General features: G+C 35.2%; 1 protein-coding gene across 1 annotated transcript; it reads left to right on the forward strand.

Moving 5' to 3' along the window:
* The first annotated feature begins 449 nt into the window (after positions 1-449).
* Positions 450-10,420, forward strand: LOC104908132 (NADH--cytochrome b5 reductase 1). The gene is made up of 9 exons (XM_010697213.4): positions 450-839; positions 935-1,076; positions 1,517-1,607; positions 1,710-1,787; positions 1,941-2,021; positions 2,136-2,225; positions 8,758-8,823; positions 9,840-9,926; positions 10,084-10,420. Exons 1-9 carry the CDS (start codon positions 734-736, stop codon positions 10,174-10,176), a joined length of 834 nt encoding a protein of 277 aa, XP_010695515.1. The 5' UTR covers positions 450-733; the 3' UTR covers positions 10,177-10,420.
* Positions 10,421-19,316: the final 8,896 nt, after the last annotated feature.

Consider the following 19,316-nt stretch of genomic DNA (forward strand, 5'->3'; position numbering starts at 1 on the left):
TGACCTAACTCAAACACGACCAATATAAAACCTGAATTGGACGAAAATTAAATAATACTTCCTCCGTTTTTAAATAAGTGTAACACTTCTTGTTTTCACGTTTGCTAATGCATTATTTTAACCATTGATATATTCAATTATCAATAAGTAAAAATTATAAAAAATTGATATTAAAAAAATTCACATTCAGACGAATCTAACAAGATTCCACATGACTATGTTTTTCCTCAAATGTAAAATCACCAAAGCTAATTAAAGTTTAAATTGTGAATAGTAAATATAATGTAAATGTTACAGTTATTTAGAAACGGAGTAAGTAACAAATATGACCCGAATCAAATGGAAACCAACTCAAAAAATACATCGACCTGGTATAACCCGAACTGAAACTCCCGAATCTGAAATATACCCGAATTAACAGCTTTACTTCTTTCTAGCCACCAACTACCGAGGTAGAACTGGTAGGTGGAGACTGGACAGTCTGAGAGAGATCCAACCCCCATATTTCCTACACATTTTTCAATCAATGTTGACCCATACTACCTAAAACCACCCATAGCCCCATTGTATCATACTATCGTTATACTCATATCTAGTACTTGATTCTTTGAAGCCCAAAATTTAATAAAATCCGAAACCATTTTTCTCTCACCTAACACCTTCTTTTCCTTTAAATTTCATTACCCATCTTTGTGTTTTTTTTTTATCCTCAGACAAAGCTCTCCTACCAAAAATGGATTTCTTGGAAACCCCGGAGATGCAAATGTTAGCCATTGGTGTGGCATTTCTTGTTGTTATTGCTACACTTGTTTTCTTCACCAGTAAGAATAAATCCAGAGGTGAGTTTGATTTGATACTTTGTGTTTCTCTATGTTTTTGTGTATTATACATGAAAAATAAAGATCATCTTGTGCTTATATCGTACTATTTGTAGTTTGTTTGGATCCTGAAAATTTCAAGGATTTTAAGCTTGTGAAGCGCTCCCAAATCAGCCATAATGTTGCTAAGTTCACATTTGAACTTCCTACTACTACTTCAGTGTTGGGTCTTCCCATTGGCCAACACATAAGCTGCAGGTATTCATTTGTACATCTTGCTTCTTTTTGGTGTTTTTTTTATAGAAAAAATTCAATACATACTTTTGATAATGTATCATTTTAATAACTTGATTCATTTGTGGTTGGTTTGACTATTTAGAAAGCTAGATCAGGAAAACCATTTTGTTTGTGTAACATAATTTGTTGTACTTCCTATAAGTTTATTGTTTCATTTGTCTGGGAAAGGAATGCTTATGACGTTTCATGTTAGCGGACCCTAAATCATTTTGGGACTAAGGCCTTGTTGTTGTTGTTGTTGTTGTTGTTGTTGTTGTTGTTGTTGTTGTTGTTGTTGTGATTGCTTTATTACTTCTCTGAAAGGATGTTTCCTTGCTTAGTGTATAGCGTTTTTTTTGAACTTTACTTAGTTTCAATGTCACGATTAAAGAAAGGAAACTTATATTTATGTGTTCAAACAGGGGGAAGGATAGTCAAGGTGAAGAAGTCCTCAAACCATACACTCCAACTACATTAGACTCTGATGTTGGACGCTTCGAATTAGTGATCAAGGCATGTCTGTTTTAGTTGGTTGCACACCGCATTTTCTGTATTTGGTGATATGAGGTTGCGGCTTTGATCTCACAATCTTAGATTTGATTTTATGCATAATAGATGTATCCACAAGGAAGAATGTCACACCATTTCCGAGAGATGCGTGTTGGTGATTATCTTGCTGTAAAGGGACCTAAGGTGTGTTCAGTATTCATTGACAGGATTTGTTCAGCTCAAGCTTAGCTGGTTGTTAATTTATATGGAGCGCCTTTTTGTGCTATGATAGCAGCCTACCGTAGAATGCAACATTAGCAAGACTAATTTCATAGATCTTGTTTGTTGAGTTCTTAGGGACGCTTCAGATACCAGCCTGGTCAAGTTAGAGCATTTGGGATGCTTGCTGGAGGTTCTGGCATCACTCCAATGTTTCAAGTAATTTTTATTGCTCACCTTTTTCAAATAATAATCCCACTGTCCCATTTAATGGAATTTTTTTTATGGTTCAAACAACAAAAACCTTAATTGTGTTGGTTATGTGTGAATCAGGTAGCTAGAGCAATCTTGGAAAATCCGAAAGACAAAACAAAAGTACATCTAATTTATGCCAACGTGACCTATGAAGATATTCTTTTGAAGGTAATAGCATACGATTTACATTACATTTACAACTTTTTATCAATGTTAAATATGTAAGCATTCTTTTGAAGGTGAAGTATATTGTGTACTCTTCCCAACCTTCTCTTGGCTGGTATTTTTCTATGATACAACTTTACAAGAGCTATTGCCATGTTTTCTCTTGAATCATTCTCTTTCTACTTTTTTTGAATGTTATGCAAGGTGCTCAAGCTTATTGACTTGTTGATGTTCTGTCATTAATTGAATTTTTCCGCGGTCTTGTATGTATTATTGACATGCTTTAGATTGCTTAATGTTGTTATTCATGGATCTTTATTGTCAGATTTGATGACATGCTAGCATTAGAGAGATAAGATAGTGACCTATGAATATCTAGATAGATAAGGATGTAGTATTGATTTCGTATAGAACCCTACGCTTCTTGAGAAATTTGATTGTCAGGGTGATGCAATGATGTATACAAAGAAATAACAAATGCCGTTAAGACTTCTCGAAGGACTTCTCTGGTCCAAGAGAATAGTTATGAAACTTTTTGATCTGATTAGCTGTGCTCGGATATCGTCGTATGTACACAGCCACGTCACGTAACCTAATGACACTCTAACTTTCTGGAGCAGTGCGTGTTTTCCCATATTGCTGCTTGGATATGAATCATATGATATCCTTCTATTAGCTGCTCTGGAAACCTAATGACACTCTAACAGTCTAACCTTCTGGAGCAGTGCGTGTTATTCCATATTGCTGCTTGGATATGATATCCTTCTATTAGCTGCTCTGGGAACCTAATGACACTCTAACCTTCTGGAGCAGTGCGTGTTATCCCATATTGCTGCTTGAATATGATATCCTTCTATTAGCTGCTCTGGGAACATACTCAAGTTGGAGTGGAACTGAGTTTACCCTTCCCATCTTATATTGAAAGAACTTTTTCATTTGGCGTTCCCATTCTTTTCTATAGATGTATAGTTTCTTATCGTTAGATTAACATGTTATATTTTACATAAGATCAAGGAAGCACCTTTCGAACCTTCACATTTCCGTCTAACCACAAGAGTGGAAGTGTGCAGACCTGATATTCTGAAAAGCCTTAATCTGCTCGAAATATGTTTTTTATGATGATGGATATGCGCTCAAATTTTAGAATGCTAGCTTTCGAAAGCATCATCTTAAAGCACTAATGTGTAAATAGGATTGGTGTTGAAAGGCGTACCAATATACTGCTAAGGGTACAGTTTGTTCTAATTTTAGAAGGATGGGGAGGAATCAATTTCATTTTAGAGGAGTTTTTTTCTACTTCATTTGTTTCTTTTTAAGTGCAACAATATGACTTTTGTTCGAATCACACACCTCATTTTGACCGTATCTTTGTACTAATATATAAAAATAAAATTATCATATAAAATTTTGCTGGATATGTTTCATAAATAAAATATCAGCTTTTGTAATTTCTAAAATACATAGTTAGAGATTTTAATGGTTAGAGTTGTGGGTTGGCAAGCTGAAAGTCAAATTTGTTGCACTTATTTAGGAACATTGGAAGTATCAGTTATGCTTAGCTCGTTTCATTAGCTAGTTTCTTTTGTGCGTTTCTGACTTTGGAGGCAAGTCATGGAATTTAGCTTTAGCCTCTAGCTTTATCATAACTCTTTCATATTAGTGGGTAAATCGACTAGCAATCTCCTTTTGCTATCCAATACTTGAGTAGGTGGTTCTAATTCTAGTGATGAATTGGTTGGTTGTAAGTGACACATATATTGTTGTTGGGTATATGGTAGTATATGAAGCTCATGGAGGTGTATGGGTGTGGAGATGAGGTTGCGTAGAAGGAAAACGTCATTTAGGACATAAGGCTAACTTTGAATGGACATATCTTTCAATCTATAAATGATTTTGAGGTGATTCAAAGTGGAGGTGATAGCTTGTTCCAAGAGCTTTCCAATGATAGGTCATATGTCCAATTCCGGTGAGAAACGAGAAAGTTATGACTGTTTTACGAAGAACTGACGAAGCTGACGGCAGAAGACTCAGGTGCGCCCGCACCAAGGGCTGGTGCGCCCGCACCAAGGGCTGGTGCGCCCGCACCAAGGGCTGGTGCGCCCGCACCAAGGGCTGGTGCGCCCGCACCTATCGAGGATGCAGATTTTTTCCGGTTTCGTTTAATGAGGGTATAAATAGGTGCCCTAATTACGATTATTGTATTATTCATCATTATTCACATATTAGAGAGAAAAAAGCAATAGAGGGAGTTCTTGAGTGCTTTTTGTAATCTTTCTTGAATATTCATCGATTCCTAGTGCAGATTCGTGGTTTTTCTCCCAGTTCTTGGGTTTCCACGTAAAATTTCTGTGTGTTCTTTCCTGTTTATTATTTGATATTCTATTATTGTTTGATATTATTTCTAGATTGATAGTCAATAGAACTTACAAGTGGTATCAAGAGCTAGGTTTGATTATTGTCTAGATCTAGAATAATTAACAATGGAGGATTCAAAGATTAGAATTGAGAAGTTTGATGGGACAGATTTTGGATATTGGAAGATGCAAAAGAAGACATCTTATATCAGAAAAATCTGTATCAACCTTTGTCTGAAAAGCCTGCTGAGATGAGGAGGCTAAGTGGAAAGTACTGGAGCAGGCACTAGCGGTGGTGCGATTGACATTGGCACGGATTGTGGCGTTCAATGTCAAGGATATCAAAACAACGGTGGAACTGACGATCAAAGCACTGTCAGATATGTATGAGAAGCCCTCGGCAATGAATAAGGTATATCTGATGCGCCGTTTGTTTGGTTTAGAGATGAATAATGGTAGTTCTGCTGCTGAACATATTAATGAATTTAATTCATTAATAAGTCATCTTCGGTTAATATTGTCTTTGAGGATGAAGTGAAAGCCCTAATTTTGTTGTCCTCTTTACCTACTGCTTGGGAAACTGTTGTAACTGCTGTTAGTAATTCCTCTGGTAAAGAGAAATTGGTTTATGATGTTGTCCGTGATCTGATTTTGAGTGAGAGCATTCGAAGGAAGGAGAGTGGAGAATCATCTGGAGCATACAGTGCAGAAGGTAGAGGAGGGAAAAGGGAGGAACTTTCAGGGAAAATCGGAGTCAAAGGGGGACCGGAGTAAGTCAAAAGGCAGGCTAGTGTTACTTTGGCTGGTGTAATGAAGGACATATAAAGAGAGATTGTCCTAAGAAAGTGAATGGGAAAGGGAAGAAAAGGTTCAAGAAAGTGATGATGAAGAAGATGCATCAACTAACTTGATTTCTGAGTACGATTCCGATGCTTTGATGGTAAGCATGGATGATCAGGAAGAGTTGGTTGGGTGCTCGGGATCATGGGTCTTGGATTCGGGTTCTTCTCATCATTCCTCACCATGCAAGGAGTTGTTTCGGAATTTCAAATCCGGAAAACTTGAAAAGGTCTACCTTGCGGATGGCAAGGCAGTGGAAGTCATGGGGAAAGGTGATGTGAGTGTGAAACTCACTCATGGTGGCTCGTTGGAGTTGAAGAATGTCAAGTTTATCCCAAGGTTGAAGAAAAGCTTGATATCGTAGCCCAACTTGCTACATCGGGTTACAAGGTTGTGTTTGATGGTGGTTCTTGGAAGATTGTCAAGGGAGCAATGATCATAGCTCGGGGGCAAGGAGTGGAACACTTTACACCATGGGGAGCACAATAAAGGGATCCGGATTGGGATGAGAACTTCATGTAAAGTGTCGTTTGGTCGGAAAACTATCGATAGTGGGCTAAGGGATGAGAACCGTGGTGAAGCGGTATCCCGGTGGCAAATTGACCGGTAAGCACAAGGTGAAGGACGGCACACAAGCATTTGTGCGGAAATCCTAAGTGGAACAAAGGGTGTATTGTTCGAGTGGGAGCAATGTGAGTTTGTTTTAGAACAATGAGAAGCTTCTTTGGCTTAGGTGGTAATTGGTTTTATTGAAGTTTGATGAGACTTCAATGTGCTTCTTTGGTTGGAGAGGAAGTATTATCTTCTTATTGTTTAGGAAGGGATCTTCATTTGGTTGTGCTTGTCTCTAAGGTGATCCGACCTCCGGAGGAGGGTGTGTAGGTTCATGGAGTGATGGTGCAATGATTTGGAGGTTAGTATTAAGAATCAAAGTCGGTGTAGACTTTGATACTTTTGTATTGGAGTTGGTGCAAACTTCAATGTTATTTTCCTTGGTGTAGAGGAGATGTGTTCATGGGATGCTTGAGGTATGTCATGGTTTGGACACGACTCGAGATTGTTTTTGCAGTGGGAGTTGTGTGTAGGAGTTGTGTGTAGGAAGATGAATGAGAGGATGATGAAGGTATGAAGTTTTTCTTCACTTACACCTATCTCCAAGTGAGAGATTGTTGGGTATATGGTAGTATATGAAGCTCATGGAGGTGTATGGGTGTGGAGATGAGGTTGCGTAGAAGGAAAACGTCATTTAGGACATAAGGCTAACTTTGAATGGACATATCTTTCAATCTATAAATGATTTTGAGGTGATTCAAAGTGGAGGTGATAGCTTGTTCCAAGAGCTTTCCAATGATAGGTCATATGTCCAATTCCGGTGAGAAACGAGAAAGTTATGACTGTTTTACGAAGAACTGACGAAGCTGACGGCAGAAGACTCAGGTGCGCCCGCACCAAGGGCTGGTGCGCCCGCACCAAGGGCTGGTGCGCCCGCACCTATCGAGGATGCAGATTTTTTCCGGTTTCGTTTAATGAGGGTATAAATAGGTGCCCTAATTACGATTATTGTATTATTCATCATTATTCACATATTAGAGAGAGAAAAAGCAATAGAGAGAGTTCTTGGAGTGCTTTTTGTAATCTTTCTTGAATATTCATCGATTCCTAGTGCAGATTCGTGGTTTTTCTCCAGTTCTTGGTTTCCACGTAAAATTTCTGGTGTGTTCTTTCCTGCTTTATTATTTGATATTCTATTATTGTTTGATATTATTTCTAGATTGATAGTCAATAGAACTTACAATTGTTGCACCCCCCCTTTGAGAATCTCATCAACATAATAGGTGTTTTTGGTAGTGGTACAATTGCTATGTGGAACAGATGTGGGAATATAATTTGGTACCCAGCTTTTTTAACTTAATCTGGTCCAAAAGTGAACCACTATATTGCGCACTGATTCATATTTTTAGATTGTGGTTTGTGGCCTGTGGGAAAGGGGCATTTGCGGATTAGGTCATGAGTCCAACTTTGCTTGATAGGGATGGGGGATCTTTCTGTCCATAATAAGGGACAGCAGATGAGGTAAACTGTGAGTTGGGACTCAAGGAGTTAAGGAAAGGTTTGTAAGCGAATGAGTGGTATATGTTTAGTTATTTTGGTGTAAAATTTAAGAAATGCGCTTACAGTGTCTAATTTTGAGATACCATCCTTTAGGGGTTAAGGTGACAAAGTATAATGCAATGGATAGGTTGCTGGAGTAGGAACTAACTCATATATACCATTAAGGGACCTTCCTTAGAAAATCGATTCTCTTCTATTCGTTGGTGTGCTGTGACTTCAATATGTCTTCCTCCAAACCACCTTCTGAAATGTGCAAAGTAGATCAATGTTACACAACTCAATACCCCCTAGTCCCCTCAGGTCCTGCTTGCAGAGTGCAGACCTGTTCTGAATCTTGCAAACTGAAATGTGTTACTCTGTACCATGGTTCTCTTTTGACGAGTTCAGGAAACTTCTTAGTAAACTACTTCTACGACTTCCATATATTAGCAAGGAAATAAATCTCGGCCTTGTTACACGACAGCCAAGTTATAATGGATCATGAAGTTGTTGTTCTATAATACCTTGTTACAGGATGCTTCAACAAAAAGTATGTCCTTGGCACTACATCACATAAGTTTGACTCGTCGTATTGGAACGTTTTTCCACTATGTTCATACATGACAACAGAAAAACAACACCCAAAAACCAATGAAGGGAGAAGAATGTAATGCAGACGTTCAAGTTTGGTAATGTATATTAGTTGTGCGACTTGTATCAAGTTTAATTTTAGTACACCGATGGTGCATTCACGTTTCTATGATTTTTTTTCCTAATTGATTTAGTTGCTAATTAATGTTGCTTAACCATTTGAAGACCAATTAATATCTTATTAATTAAACTATACAATGTTAATAAATATACATTCATCAGATATATTGGGTCTTGATGTTGGGCCATGATTTTAATCTCTTTCAGCCTTTCCTGGAAATTGAATTATAATGTAATATTATATTTTGTAATTGTTTAACCAACTCCCTGCTACCTTTGAAAGGGGTCTTCTTACCCTTAATTTTCTGTTCCAAGTACCACTTTCTTGATCTGTGCATGGATCTGCTCTTAAAGTCTGATTAGCATAGAAACGGAGAAAGGAAACTAAGATTCTCTTCCATTCTACTAATTTGCCAATCATTTTGTGTAATGATTATAGCCTAATGCCAACTTGATAAATAAGGTTCTCCTATGTGGTCTTCATGTAACTTTCTTCATAGAGTTGCTCCCTTGACATGGCAAAATTCTGAATTGTACAGGAAGAATTGGATGGGCTTGCTGAGAATTATCCTGATCGTTTCAGTATCTACTATGTCCTCAACCAGGTTGGTAGAGTCTTTAGTTCTCATTCTCCTTTTTCCCCCTTTTCATATTAATGACAATGGAATCGTGTTATTACTTTGACTAGAAGTTGGTTTGTGAAGGAGCCAATAGTAAGTCAGACTACTTCTCAGGTGTCATTATGTCGTACAGCTGAAATGTTGCTGACTAAGTCTTGAATTGGTGTCGGCATGCATTTTTTCTCATTATTTGCATATCTCGTTTTCTAAGTCTAGCTTATTTTCTCTTGTTATATTTTCTGAGAACTTTCAGTAAGACCTGCCCTTCTATAATTATTCCATTTTAATATCACATGCTTAAATTGCCAAATCTTTTATTGAATTACAGTTCAAGCTTCCAACTGGAGGGCACAAAAAGTGGCCTGGATCAATTTTACAAGTCTGGTCTGGTCTGGTTTGGTCAGACCACAATGATAAGATTTGCCCTCCTATAATTTGTTGAATCTTCATTCCCCAATACTTTTGTCTTGAATAATCAGTAATAATTGAAGAGCACAGAGAGTGGCCTGGTCAATTTTATGATGGGTTAAGCTATGTTCCATTCACCTCAAATAAGGTGATCTGGTCTGAATATCTAGGTTTAAGTATAGTCTGGTCAGATAACCTTATTTTCTTTTGTGAAGGGGCTAATTTAACAACTTAACATTATTATTTTAGGGGATAGCAAATGAGAAACAATAGTAAGGTGGAAAAAGACCAGTTGATGTGGCATACCCCTTGTTCCCAGACATGGAGAGGAATCGACATGTTGCTGTGTGATATCTTCAGTGTCATCAATTTTCTTGTATTATATGATTGTGGTGCAATTAAAGTCTTTTTGCATCTTGTTCATAATGGCCTCTCTTTCATTATTAACTCGAGAAATTGAACATATCAATTATGTTTAAGTGAAATATACTCCTAGTTATCTTCTTGGCAATTTGTTCTATTGTGTGCTATAATATACTTCTTGTGTACTAAATTGTGGAGTTTCTTTCGGGTTTACTGTGGCAACTTTACAGCCTCCTGAAGGATGGAAAGGTGGTGTCGGATTCGTAAGCAAGGAAATGATCAAAGAACACTGCCCTGCACCTGCATTAGATATACAGGTTTACATCATTCTAGCTTACATCTTTGTACCTCTAGGCTCTATTTAATCAAATGAAATGACAGCAAATTGTGAGCAGATTATTTTTTTTCTTATTTTTTTTGTATCATGGGATAAATCTGAGTGGAAATTCCGATTCACTTCTTATTTTTTTCCAGATCTTGAGGTGCGGCCCACCGCCTATGAACAAAGCTATGGCTGCTCACCTGGAGGAACTGAGCTACACCTCTGAAATGCAGTTTCAGTTTTGATTTTGCTGATAGTCATATCGCGCTTCTTATAATGCCATGATATTGGATCATGCTATGGTATACACTTTTAGATGTTTTTTCTGGGAGGTAGTGTTAGTCTGCCAGAAAACTTATTTAGCTTGTTCACGTTGGTGTCAGGGCTGGACAAATTTGTTGCGAGTATTTAAATACTTATTTTGATCGATAAACATTTGGACAATCCTTTCAATAAGGATTAGCAAAATGATAATTACTGATAGAACAACTCTTGCATTTCATGATTTCTCACAGCCATTTCTCTTTTTTCTTTTAAAGGAAAGAAACAACTAGGGAAGATCCCAAGACAAGGCCTCCCTAAAGAATCCTTACGGATGATAATGGAAAATGAAATATTAGGCGAATCAAATTAATACAAAAGATTAGAAGTCGAATGTCCATGGTGAGCATCTAGTCAATAGCACGATTCACTTCCCTAAGAGCATGTCAAATATGGACTTCATCAAACTTCTTTAAATCTTCATCTTCATCTAGAACAAGAGAGTTAATCGTCCAAGGAATTTGCCACAATATTTTTGATAGACTAACAGTCAAGTTGTCCTTTTCAATAATAATCTTATTAATACCAAGAGAAAGCGCACCTCTAATGCCTTCTCTAAACTCTCATGCTTGAGCTACAAGGACTGAATACGCAGGAGCAATAGAATTTGCCTCATAGAGGACCTTACCCTCGTTATTCGAATGACCAAACCATAAGAAGTTATACCATCTTTCAACTTGGACCTATCAAAATTAAGTTTGAAAAAATTTAGAGGAGGTGAGTCCTAAATAATAGACCTACACGCCATACTTTTAACTTTAGAAGACTCTTAATACTTTTTGACAACTTGACAAATTAGGACAAACATTAGCCAAGTTACTCATAAAAGCTCTAATCATTACCCTAACTTTAACAAGAGTAAAACTTTTTCGGTGAAAAATAATACTAATTCTAGCATATCAAATAAAGCACCAACTAATAACAAACACTATAATTTGCTGAGAAGTCACTTGCATTTTAAGTTAGAGAGAAAATCAACAAAAGACATGCCCTCCACCCTTGGGAGGAGATTAGAACTATCATTGTGAGAATTAAGATCTTCAAAAGATCCTTAGAAAAAGGACAATTTAGGAAAAGATGATTCAAGTCCTACAACTGATAATTGCAAAAGACACATTCAAGAGGCAAAAAATATGACTCATTGAAAGTCTTTTTTTAGACAAATCATTATGATAGATTTTCCAAAAAAACAAATTTAATTTTAGCCAGAACCTTAATTTTCCATATTCAACAAAACCTTTCCGAAGGAGGAGCATCAATCGCAATTCCTTGGAGCAAAGCCACCCCCGAATTGAATATTCACCATCCAGAGAGAGACTACAACACAATTTATCTGGGATTCCATTTAAGGGGAGGAATATGCTCGAAATAGAAGAGACAATTGCATCTGGAACAAACTGGGATAACAGATGAACATCCCATTGAGCACCTTGGGAGATAAAATAGCTAATCTAAATCTCTTAGACCCAGGCGTAGGAGTAGATATCTTACAAATAGGACACTGGAAGACCCACTTATTATACCAAAAAGAAACAATCTTCCACTCTCTACACTCCATCTTAAATCTTTTCTAAAAGGAATACAAAGCGAAATAAGTTTTTTCCATTTCCACGAAACATAACTTTTGTTTTATAAGAAAAATATCATCATCATCTTTTTAATATTTTTTCTTAACAAGCTTCACCCACAAATTATCAGGAGAGCTAATAATTTTCCACAACAACTAGATAGAAATATTAGTAATTTTAGCTTTTCTTAAACCAAGCCCACCATACTTTTTTGGCTTACAAACCTTATCCCACCCAATCAAATTAGGAGCCTTAAAGCCCGGATCCTTATTTCAAAAGAAATTTCTATAACACTTATCTAAAGAAGCATGATTATATGAATAGCCGAATGAAGAGAAAAACTTTGCAAATGACAATTGGCTTTTAGTGGGCAGAGTAGCTTGAATTAATACCGTACGACCTGCTTTCGAAAGAGAATTAGTCTTCCACTTAGTAAGCTGAGATGAAACTTTTTTCCTAAATATCCCTAAAAGTAGAATTTGTGACTTCACTATTTATAATTGGACACCCAAATGTTTTTCCCAATTAGACAAAGATTCCTCCATTTAGAGAATGGAGACAAAGTTAATCACCATAGACGGTAAGTATTTTGAGTGCAGTGAAACGCTGACTTATGAAAATTAACCAGTTGGCCTGACATAGAGTAATATTTGTAATGAATATTTTTAATTATATATCACAACTTATAAATTAGCTTTGAAAAATATCATAGTATCATTCGCAAAAGTTAGGAATGAAATTTTAATCCTGGAGTGACCAAGTTCTACCCCTATAGACTTAGTACCAGTAGTATTAGGTTGATGAAGTCGATGGGCTAAATTTTTCACATAAAGAATAAAAATATAAGGAGAAAGGGGATTCTTTTGACGGATCACCTGTAATGCTCCGACAAATTACCTAACCTTAATCGTCGGAAGCATAATTTAAGCCTGTGGGTTATGGCCCACTAATAAAATAATAGCCTAAAATAACCTCTTAGTCATACAAATGATCATCTTTAAGCAATAATTATCATCCATGAATACTAAGTAATCTAGATATTCCCAAATATATACAGAGTCACTTCAACTCAGCCTTCCTGGAGCATCCTTGACATATCTGATCCTGAGCTATCTTTATAATACTTGAATAATTTCATAAAATAGAGAAAATAGAAAACACATAAAATAACCTAAAATGAGTTGAAAACTCAGTAACTTCACTCCAGCCCGTAAAAACGGTTTTAGTTCGTAAACATTTTCATGCACAGTCATATATCACATTATATTGGTAATTGTTCGTAAATACTATCAGAAAATGTCATCGTTGAATAGTCTGCTGACAAGAAACATTTGTGTGACCATAGTTCATTGGCAAGTACAGGCTTTGGACATAGCATTAACTTTATCATATGACCCTTTTGGTCAGTGTTCATTCGTATATCGTAACATAATTCTTCCACCCGTACCTTGCCCATTTGCCAGTTCAGTTCATAATGCCAAGCCAGCAGAACCATCCACTTTTACAAACTTGCATATATTCATATTTTCGAACAACACCCGTAAATCATGATGACCATATTTCATAAGTCATAATATTATCATTCATAATATACATGGACATCGTAAACCATAACGTATTTCATCATGCCATATAAAACTCGTAACACATAATCATAGCATCATAAGTATCATCACAACATCATATAACACATCCAAGCATATCATTCACATAACTTATACGAACATGTATAGATGCGGGACATAAAGGTTACCTCGTATGCTATTCCTTTCCTTTACTCCTTAAGTACCGTCATTCCTCAATCTCCAAAAACCATCACACATATATCCTCCTCAAAACATAATCAATGATTAAAAAATTACCTACTACAAACATTCCTTGCCTAATTACCCATATATTATTATCGTTAACGGAATACTCGCTTATAAAATAAGTTTAAGTATGAAAAAGATAATTTACATTATCCTAATATACATACAAATATTGTCATAACTTAGTCCTGATTACAAGTTTAGCCCAATATAAATGAATATAAGTTAAACTAGGTGGTTTAACTAAATTAACAAAATTGAAATCGGTTTAGTTTTTTATAAAATCAGCCCAACAAGTCAAAGAATAAAATAAACTAGGTAGTTTAATTAGGCAAATCAGATTTAGTTAAACTCTAATAGTCCAACAACTAACTAAGTGGTTTTCTCTAGCACCATGTAAATCTGATTTTAGCCTAATAAGTTATAGTGACAAATCAAAAAATAGTTTAACTGTTATGAAATATAATATGGATGCCCATTATACCCCCGTTAATATATCCGGGATATTCTAGGGTTTTGTTCTCCAAGCAAATCCCTAACTATTGTATTGTGTATATATATACCCCGGACTATATGGAATAAGATACACAACACTATTCTCTTTTCTATCTTCTATCTTCTCTCCTCTGTTTATTTACAACACGTTATCAGCACCAAACCTTAGCCGACTGAGCAAACAAGAAACCAAGGAAATCATCTGTCATTGAGTATCTTAGTCAATATAAGATTTATAAGAGTTTTTTTTAGTCAATTAGTCCAAGTTCCCACTTGGGTAAGTATCTTGATTTGTTTCTCTTGCGTATTATCTTAGACATATGTTTTTTTTATAGGAAAAATTCACAAGAGAGAGTTCAACTATTACCCATTTTCTTTTATAAGTCCCAACTATGAATTATTCTATATAGGTCCCAAGTTTACTATCTTGTGATTTTCATAGGTCCTGAGTTACTTATAACTGGTTTAGAAGGTAATATTTTTGAATGTTTACCATTTTCGAACGCTTTTAGTAAGTGACAGAGACCTATAAAATGGGGCCAACATTTATAAATCTTACCTTTTAAACCGTTCATAAGTAATTCAAGACTTATAAAAGTCACAATATGGTAAACTTGGGACCTGCAAAGAATAATTCATAGTTGGGACCTATATAAAAAAAGGTAATAGTTGGGACCTCTCTTATGAATTTCTCTTTTTTATATTAGTAGTTTCCCTTTGGTCATTGCATAATCATCTTTGTGAATGCAATTGATAAAATAATCTCTATAATTGCGACTTGTGAGTCATCTATATACACATTGAACTTCTGTGTAGCAGCTCATAGTGATAGCATTTACGCTTTTTAGTGCTTTGTAGCCTGTTAGGGCATGTTCTCCCCAGCTTATTTTCAGTTCAGTTCAGTTTAGTTCAGCTCCAATAAGTTCAGTTCAGTTCAGTTCAGCTCCAATAAGTTCAGTTCAGTTCAATTCAGTTCAGTTCAGCTCCAATAAGTTCAGTTCTGTAACAGCCCGCTTTCCCGAGCTGCTAGGTAAATACACTTAAGATCCACTAATCACAATCAATGCTTAATAAGCCTCGGATTACACATTTACTCGCAGCGGAAACATAACCTATAAAACGATCCTGAAACCTGTGGGTTATTGGCCCACAAAATAACATCCTTTATATAAGACTTCAATTACACCGATATCTCGACTAATATTCCCAAATATTGTATACAACGAAATATAAATATCTAATCTCAAATACACTATCTAGATACAAACTCAATCCATATGCTACGACGACATCTTTATCTTGCTTCACTTCAGAATCCTGAGCTCACAACACCAAACCTGCAACAATATTTCACTCTGCCACCCACCAAGTGACAGGCCACAGAAATGACAACACTATCAGCAAAGCTGAGTACACACTGTATAATAGAAAATACAAGTTTAGGTGTATTTTGAAAACTAACACATAGTTATAATAACAAATAATCACATTCGACTCAGTTATTATAGTTTCACAAAATCAAATCGTTTGGCATGAACGCGGGTGGAGAGAGGTACCACGCAGTACCAGCTGTCTCCAAACTATTGAGCTAGGGTCGTCGCCCAGCCTTTTATTGTTATGCTTGCAAGACTTACCCGGACATGTCCTATAACGCCAGGAGTTCGCCCTTCCTGGAAGGCAACAGTTAGGGACTCTACCCGCCCTAACTCGGGGTGCCTATTCATGCCTCACTTTCATATTTATAAAATAAGATATTTTATGATTCATACTTGAATCCTCAATACTCATAACATAACACCATATTCGTCCTTATCTGGTCTTAACTCATATTTGAATCATTTCCTCATTATCATACCAAATCATATTGTGAGAAATATAGTATTTTCGAACGATTTCGATAATTGAACAAAATGATACTTTTATAACAATCCAATAGCAATTCACAACTAACTCATAGAGATGTATCTATAATCATGGCCATTACCACAAACGATATATGATATCCAAAATTCAATATAACGCCCACGGGAGCATTTAAATATATTTTGCTGAACCTAAAGGTTACCTCAACTCTATAACAATTATACGAAACCTCCAATCATCATAACTTGATTTCCCATATCATCTTCAATTCTATACGTCTACATAGCCATCCTCCAACAACCACCTCACAGTAATCAATCAATAATCAATAACCAAACTTAACTATTCTAATTATCTTCTTCTAACGCAACCATTATGCTAATCAAACTGAATCCCGAAATAGAAATTAATGAAGTCATTCCATAACTCATAACTCGACTTCATACATATCAACTCCAACTACAATAATTATAACAGTCTCCCAATTCTAAGATTATGACTTCCCTCGCATCATCAACAACGACTATCCAATAAGAACGATACAACAACAACATATTAACAACAGCACAAATTAAACAACAATAATACCACCTCCACCACCAACAATAACACCAACACCAATAACACAACATTAAGCACAAAGCAGAACAACACAACCACAATACATCAGCACAACCAACAACAGAAACCACCACCTACTATGTTCATAACAAACCTAAGTAAATCATATTCCCAAATTTATCACTCCAACTTCTTGAATCATAATAACAAGATGAACCATATTGTTCTACTGAATACTTTGGATATATATACTTAAACTATAAACCACATGATACTAGCTCTGGACACATCATCGTAACCTTTTTAATCATATCCAAACTAATTCATCTTCCAAACTAGTAAACTATTTTAACTATAACCACCACAACATCACCACAACAACAGAACAACAACATAATAAATCTACCACAACCATCACAACTACTCCACAATAGCCATCACAACTACAACAACAACCATAAACAACGCAACAACAACAATAGGCAACAACTTCACAACTCCACCACAACCACATGACAGAACAACAATAACCAACAACACTACTACAAAAGCAACAACAACAATAGCAACTCCACAACAACTTCACCACAACCAACAACAACTCCCAACAACAATAACATAACAACTCCACCTCAATCATCACAATTACTCCACAAGTCCATGTACTAAACACATTCCATTAAGAAGCATAATCGTATTACTTAGTGTATAAGTGTTGTTTAGGTCAAATGAAACATCTCTAATGAACCTTAGCATGTTATACTCATGTAATATACACATAATAAAAGACACATCATAAGTAAATTCATTTCATAAACATGCTTTACACTAGAAAGAAACAATCACCTAACTATAGGTATGGAAATCTCTAGGGTAAAACCAAACTAAGTGTGTACCTTTACTAAGGATGCTTAAAGCCACGAAACTCCTTAATCCATTGGTTAACTACTCCTACAGCTTCCCCTGAATGTATAAAATGCTAAAGATTAGTTTCAACAAGCTTATAGATATGAAAAACTAAGCTTAAATACAAGAGGTGTAAACTGTTGAACTTACAGCAACTTATGTGATCTTTCAGCAAGGTTTTCTATATGAGTTTAAGGTCTAAAGATTGGAACTAAAGCTTGAACTACTTTGTATGGATGTCTAGAAGAGTTCTATGTAAAGAAAAGTGGGTGTCCAAGAGGAAGAAATAAGAGAAAAGAGACAAAATCCAGAACAGGCTTTTATATTCTGTTCTGGCGGTACCCCCAGGGAGGGAAACCTCTTCTGGGCAAGGTCGGTTTCTTGGAGATTTTGGGTGATTCTTGCTTGAGGTGTTAGCCTAAGGTGTTGGCTTTCATGCATAAAAATTCTTTAGAGATCGACACTTAAGAGCTGCTAAGCAGCTTTCTTTGAGCATAGGTCTGAGCTGTAATTTCAGCTGGCCAGGTTTTACTATGTAAGCAATTTACCTATTGAGCCACGTAATTCTTGGGATAAATGACCATTTTAACCTTAAGACATCCAAGCATGTCATATATCAAGTTTGGTTAGGTTCTGAGCTCGGATTCAACCCCGAAAGGCTCTTTAACTAGAAGTTCATCGCTACCCGATAAAACAATCTCCAAACGATTTTCATAATCTTAATGTTTAAGGCTCTCAAGGACTTTCTAACTTACTATTGGTTTAAAGCCTTCTTAGCTAATAAGAATGATGGTTCTTTCCTCTTTGACCTTTCTTAACCATAAGAATGATAGTATTATCCACAAGCTTTCTTAACCCTTAAGAATGATGATGCTTATCCACAAGCTTTCTTAACCATTAAAAATGATGATGCTTATCCATAACCTTCTTAACCATTAAGAATGATGATGCTTATCCACAAGCTTTCTTAACCATTAAGAATGATGATGCTTATCCACAAGCTTTCTTAACCATTAAGAATGATGATGCTTATCCACAAGCTTTCTTAACCATTAAGAATGATGGTCTTATCCACTTTTAGCTTTTAAATAAAGGTTCTTAAAAACAGGGCTATTACAAGATCAGTTCAGTTCAGTTCAGCTCAGCCCCATTCTTTTATAATCATTTTGTTAAATATTATTATTATGTTGGTATAATTTATTTTACTAATTACTCTTATTATTATTATTATTATTATTATTATTATTATTATTATTATTATTATCATTATTATTATTATTATTATTATTATTATTATTATTATTATTATCTAAATATATATCATTACTATTAAGTATTATTATTATTATTGTTGTTATTGTTTCTATATATTATTTTGTTTATTATACCTTTACTCATTATTATTACTATTATTATTAGGAGGAACGTGGTTTAGGTCAAAGCACAAATAAACCCACTTTTTTTATCCCATAAACCAATCAAATCGCGTCAAGATGTTTTATGATGTAATTTTCGCGGTCCAACCCAATCATTATTTTTATTACTGAATATTTTTATATTATTAAATCTAATTATTAAAATAGTAATATTAATTTACTTCTTAGATATTATTGTTATTATATATCATCATCAAGTATTAATATATTAATACAAATAATATAAAATAATTATTATTATTTATCATTATTATTATTATTATTAATTTATGATTAGTAATATTACTTATTTATAACTATCATTTAAAAATATCCAAAATACTATTATTATTATTCATTATTATTACTTATCATTATAATTATTATTTAATATTCATATTATTATTGTTTAAAATATTATTTATATATTTATTACATTCAATTT

Source organism: Beta vulgaris, chromosome 5 (assembly GCF_026745355.1).
Source record: "Beta vulgaris subsp. vulgaris cultivar EL10 chromosome 5, EL10.2, whole genome shotgun sequence".
Lineage (NCBI taxonomy): Eukaryota > Viridiplantae > Streptophyta > Magnoliopsida > Caryophyllales > Amaranthaceae > Beta > Beta vulgaris.

Coding starts and splice junctions, on each gene's coding strand:
- LOC104908132 (XM_010697213.4), top strand. CDS start 734: ATGGATTTCTTGGAAACCCCGGAGATGCAAATGTTAGCCATTGGTGTG. Junction 1,608..1,709: donor GCTTCGAATTAGTGATCAAG/GCATGTCTGTTT, acceptor TATGCATAATAG/ATGTATCCACAAGGAAGAAT. Junction 2,022..2,135: donor GCATCACTCCAATGTTTCAA/GTAATTTTTATT, acceptor TGTGTGAATCAG/GTAGCTAGAGCAATCTTGGA.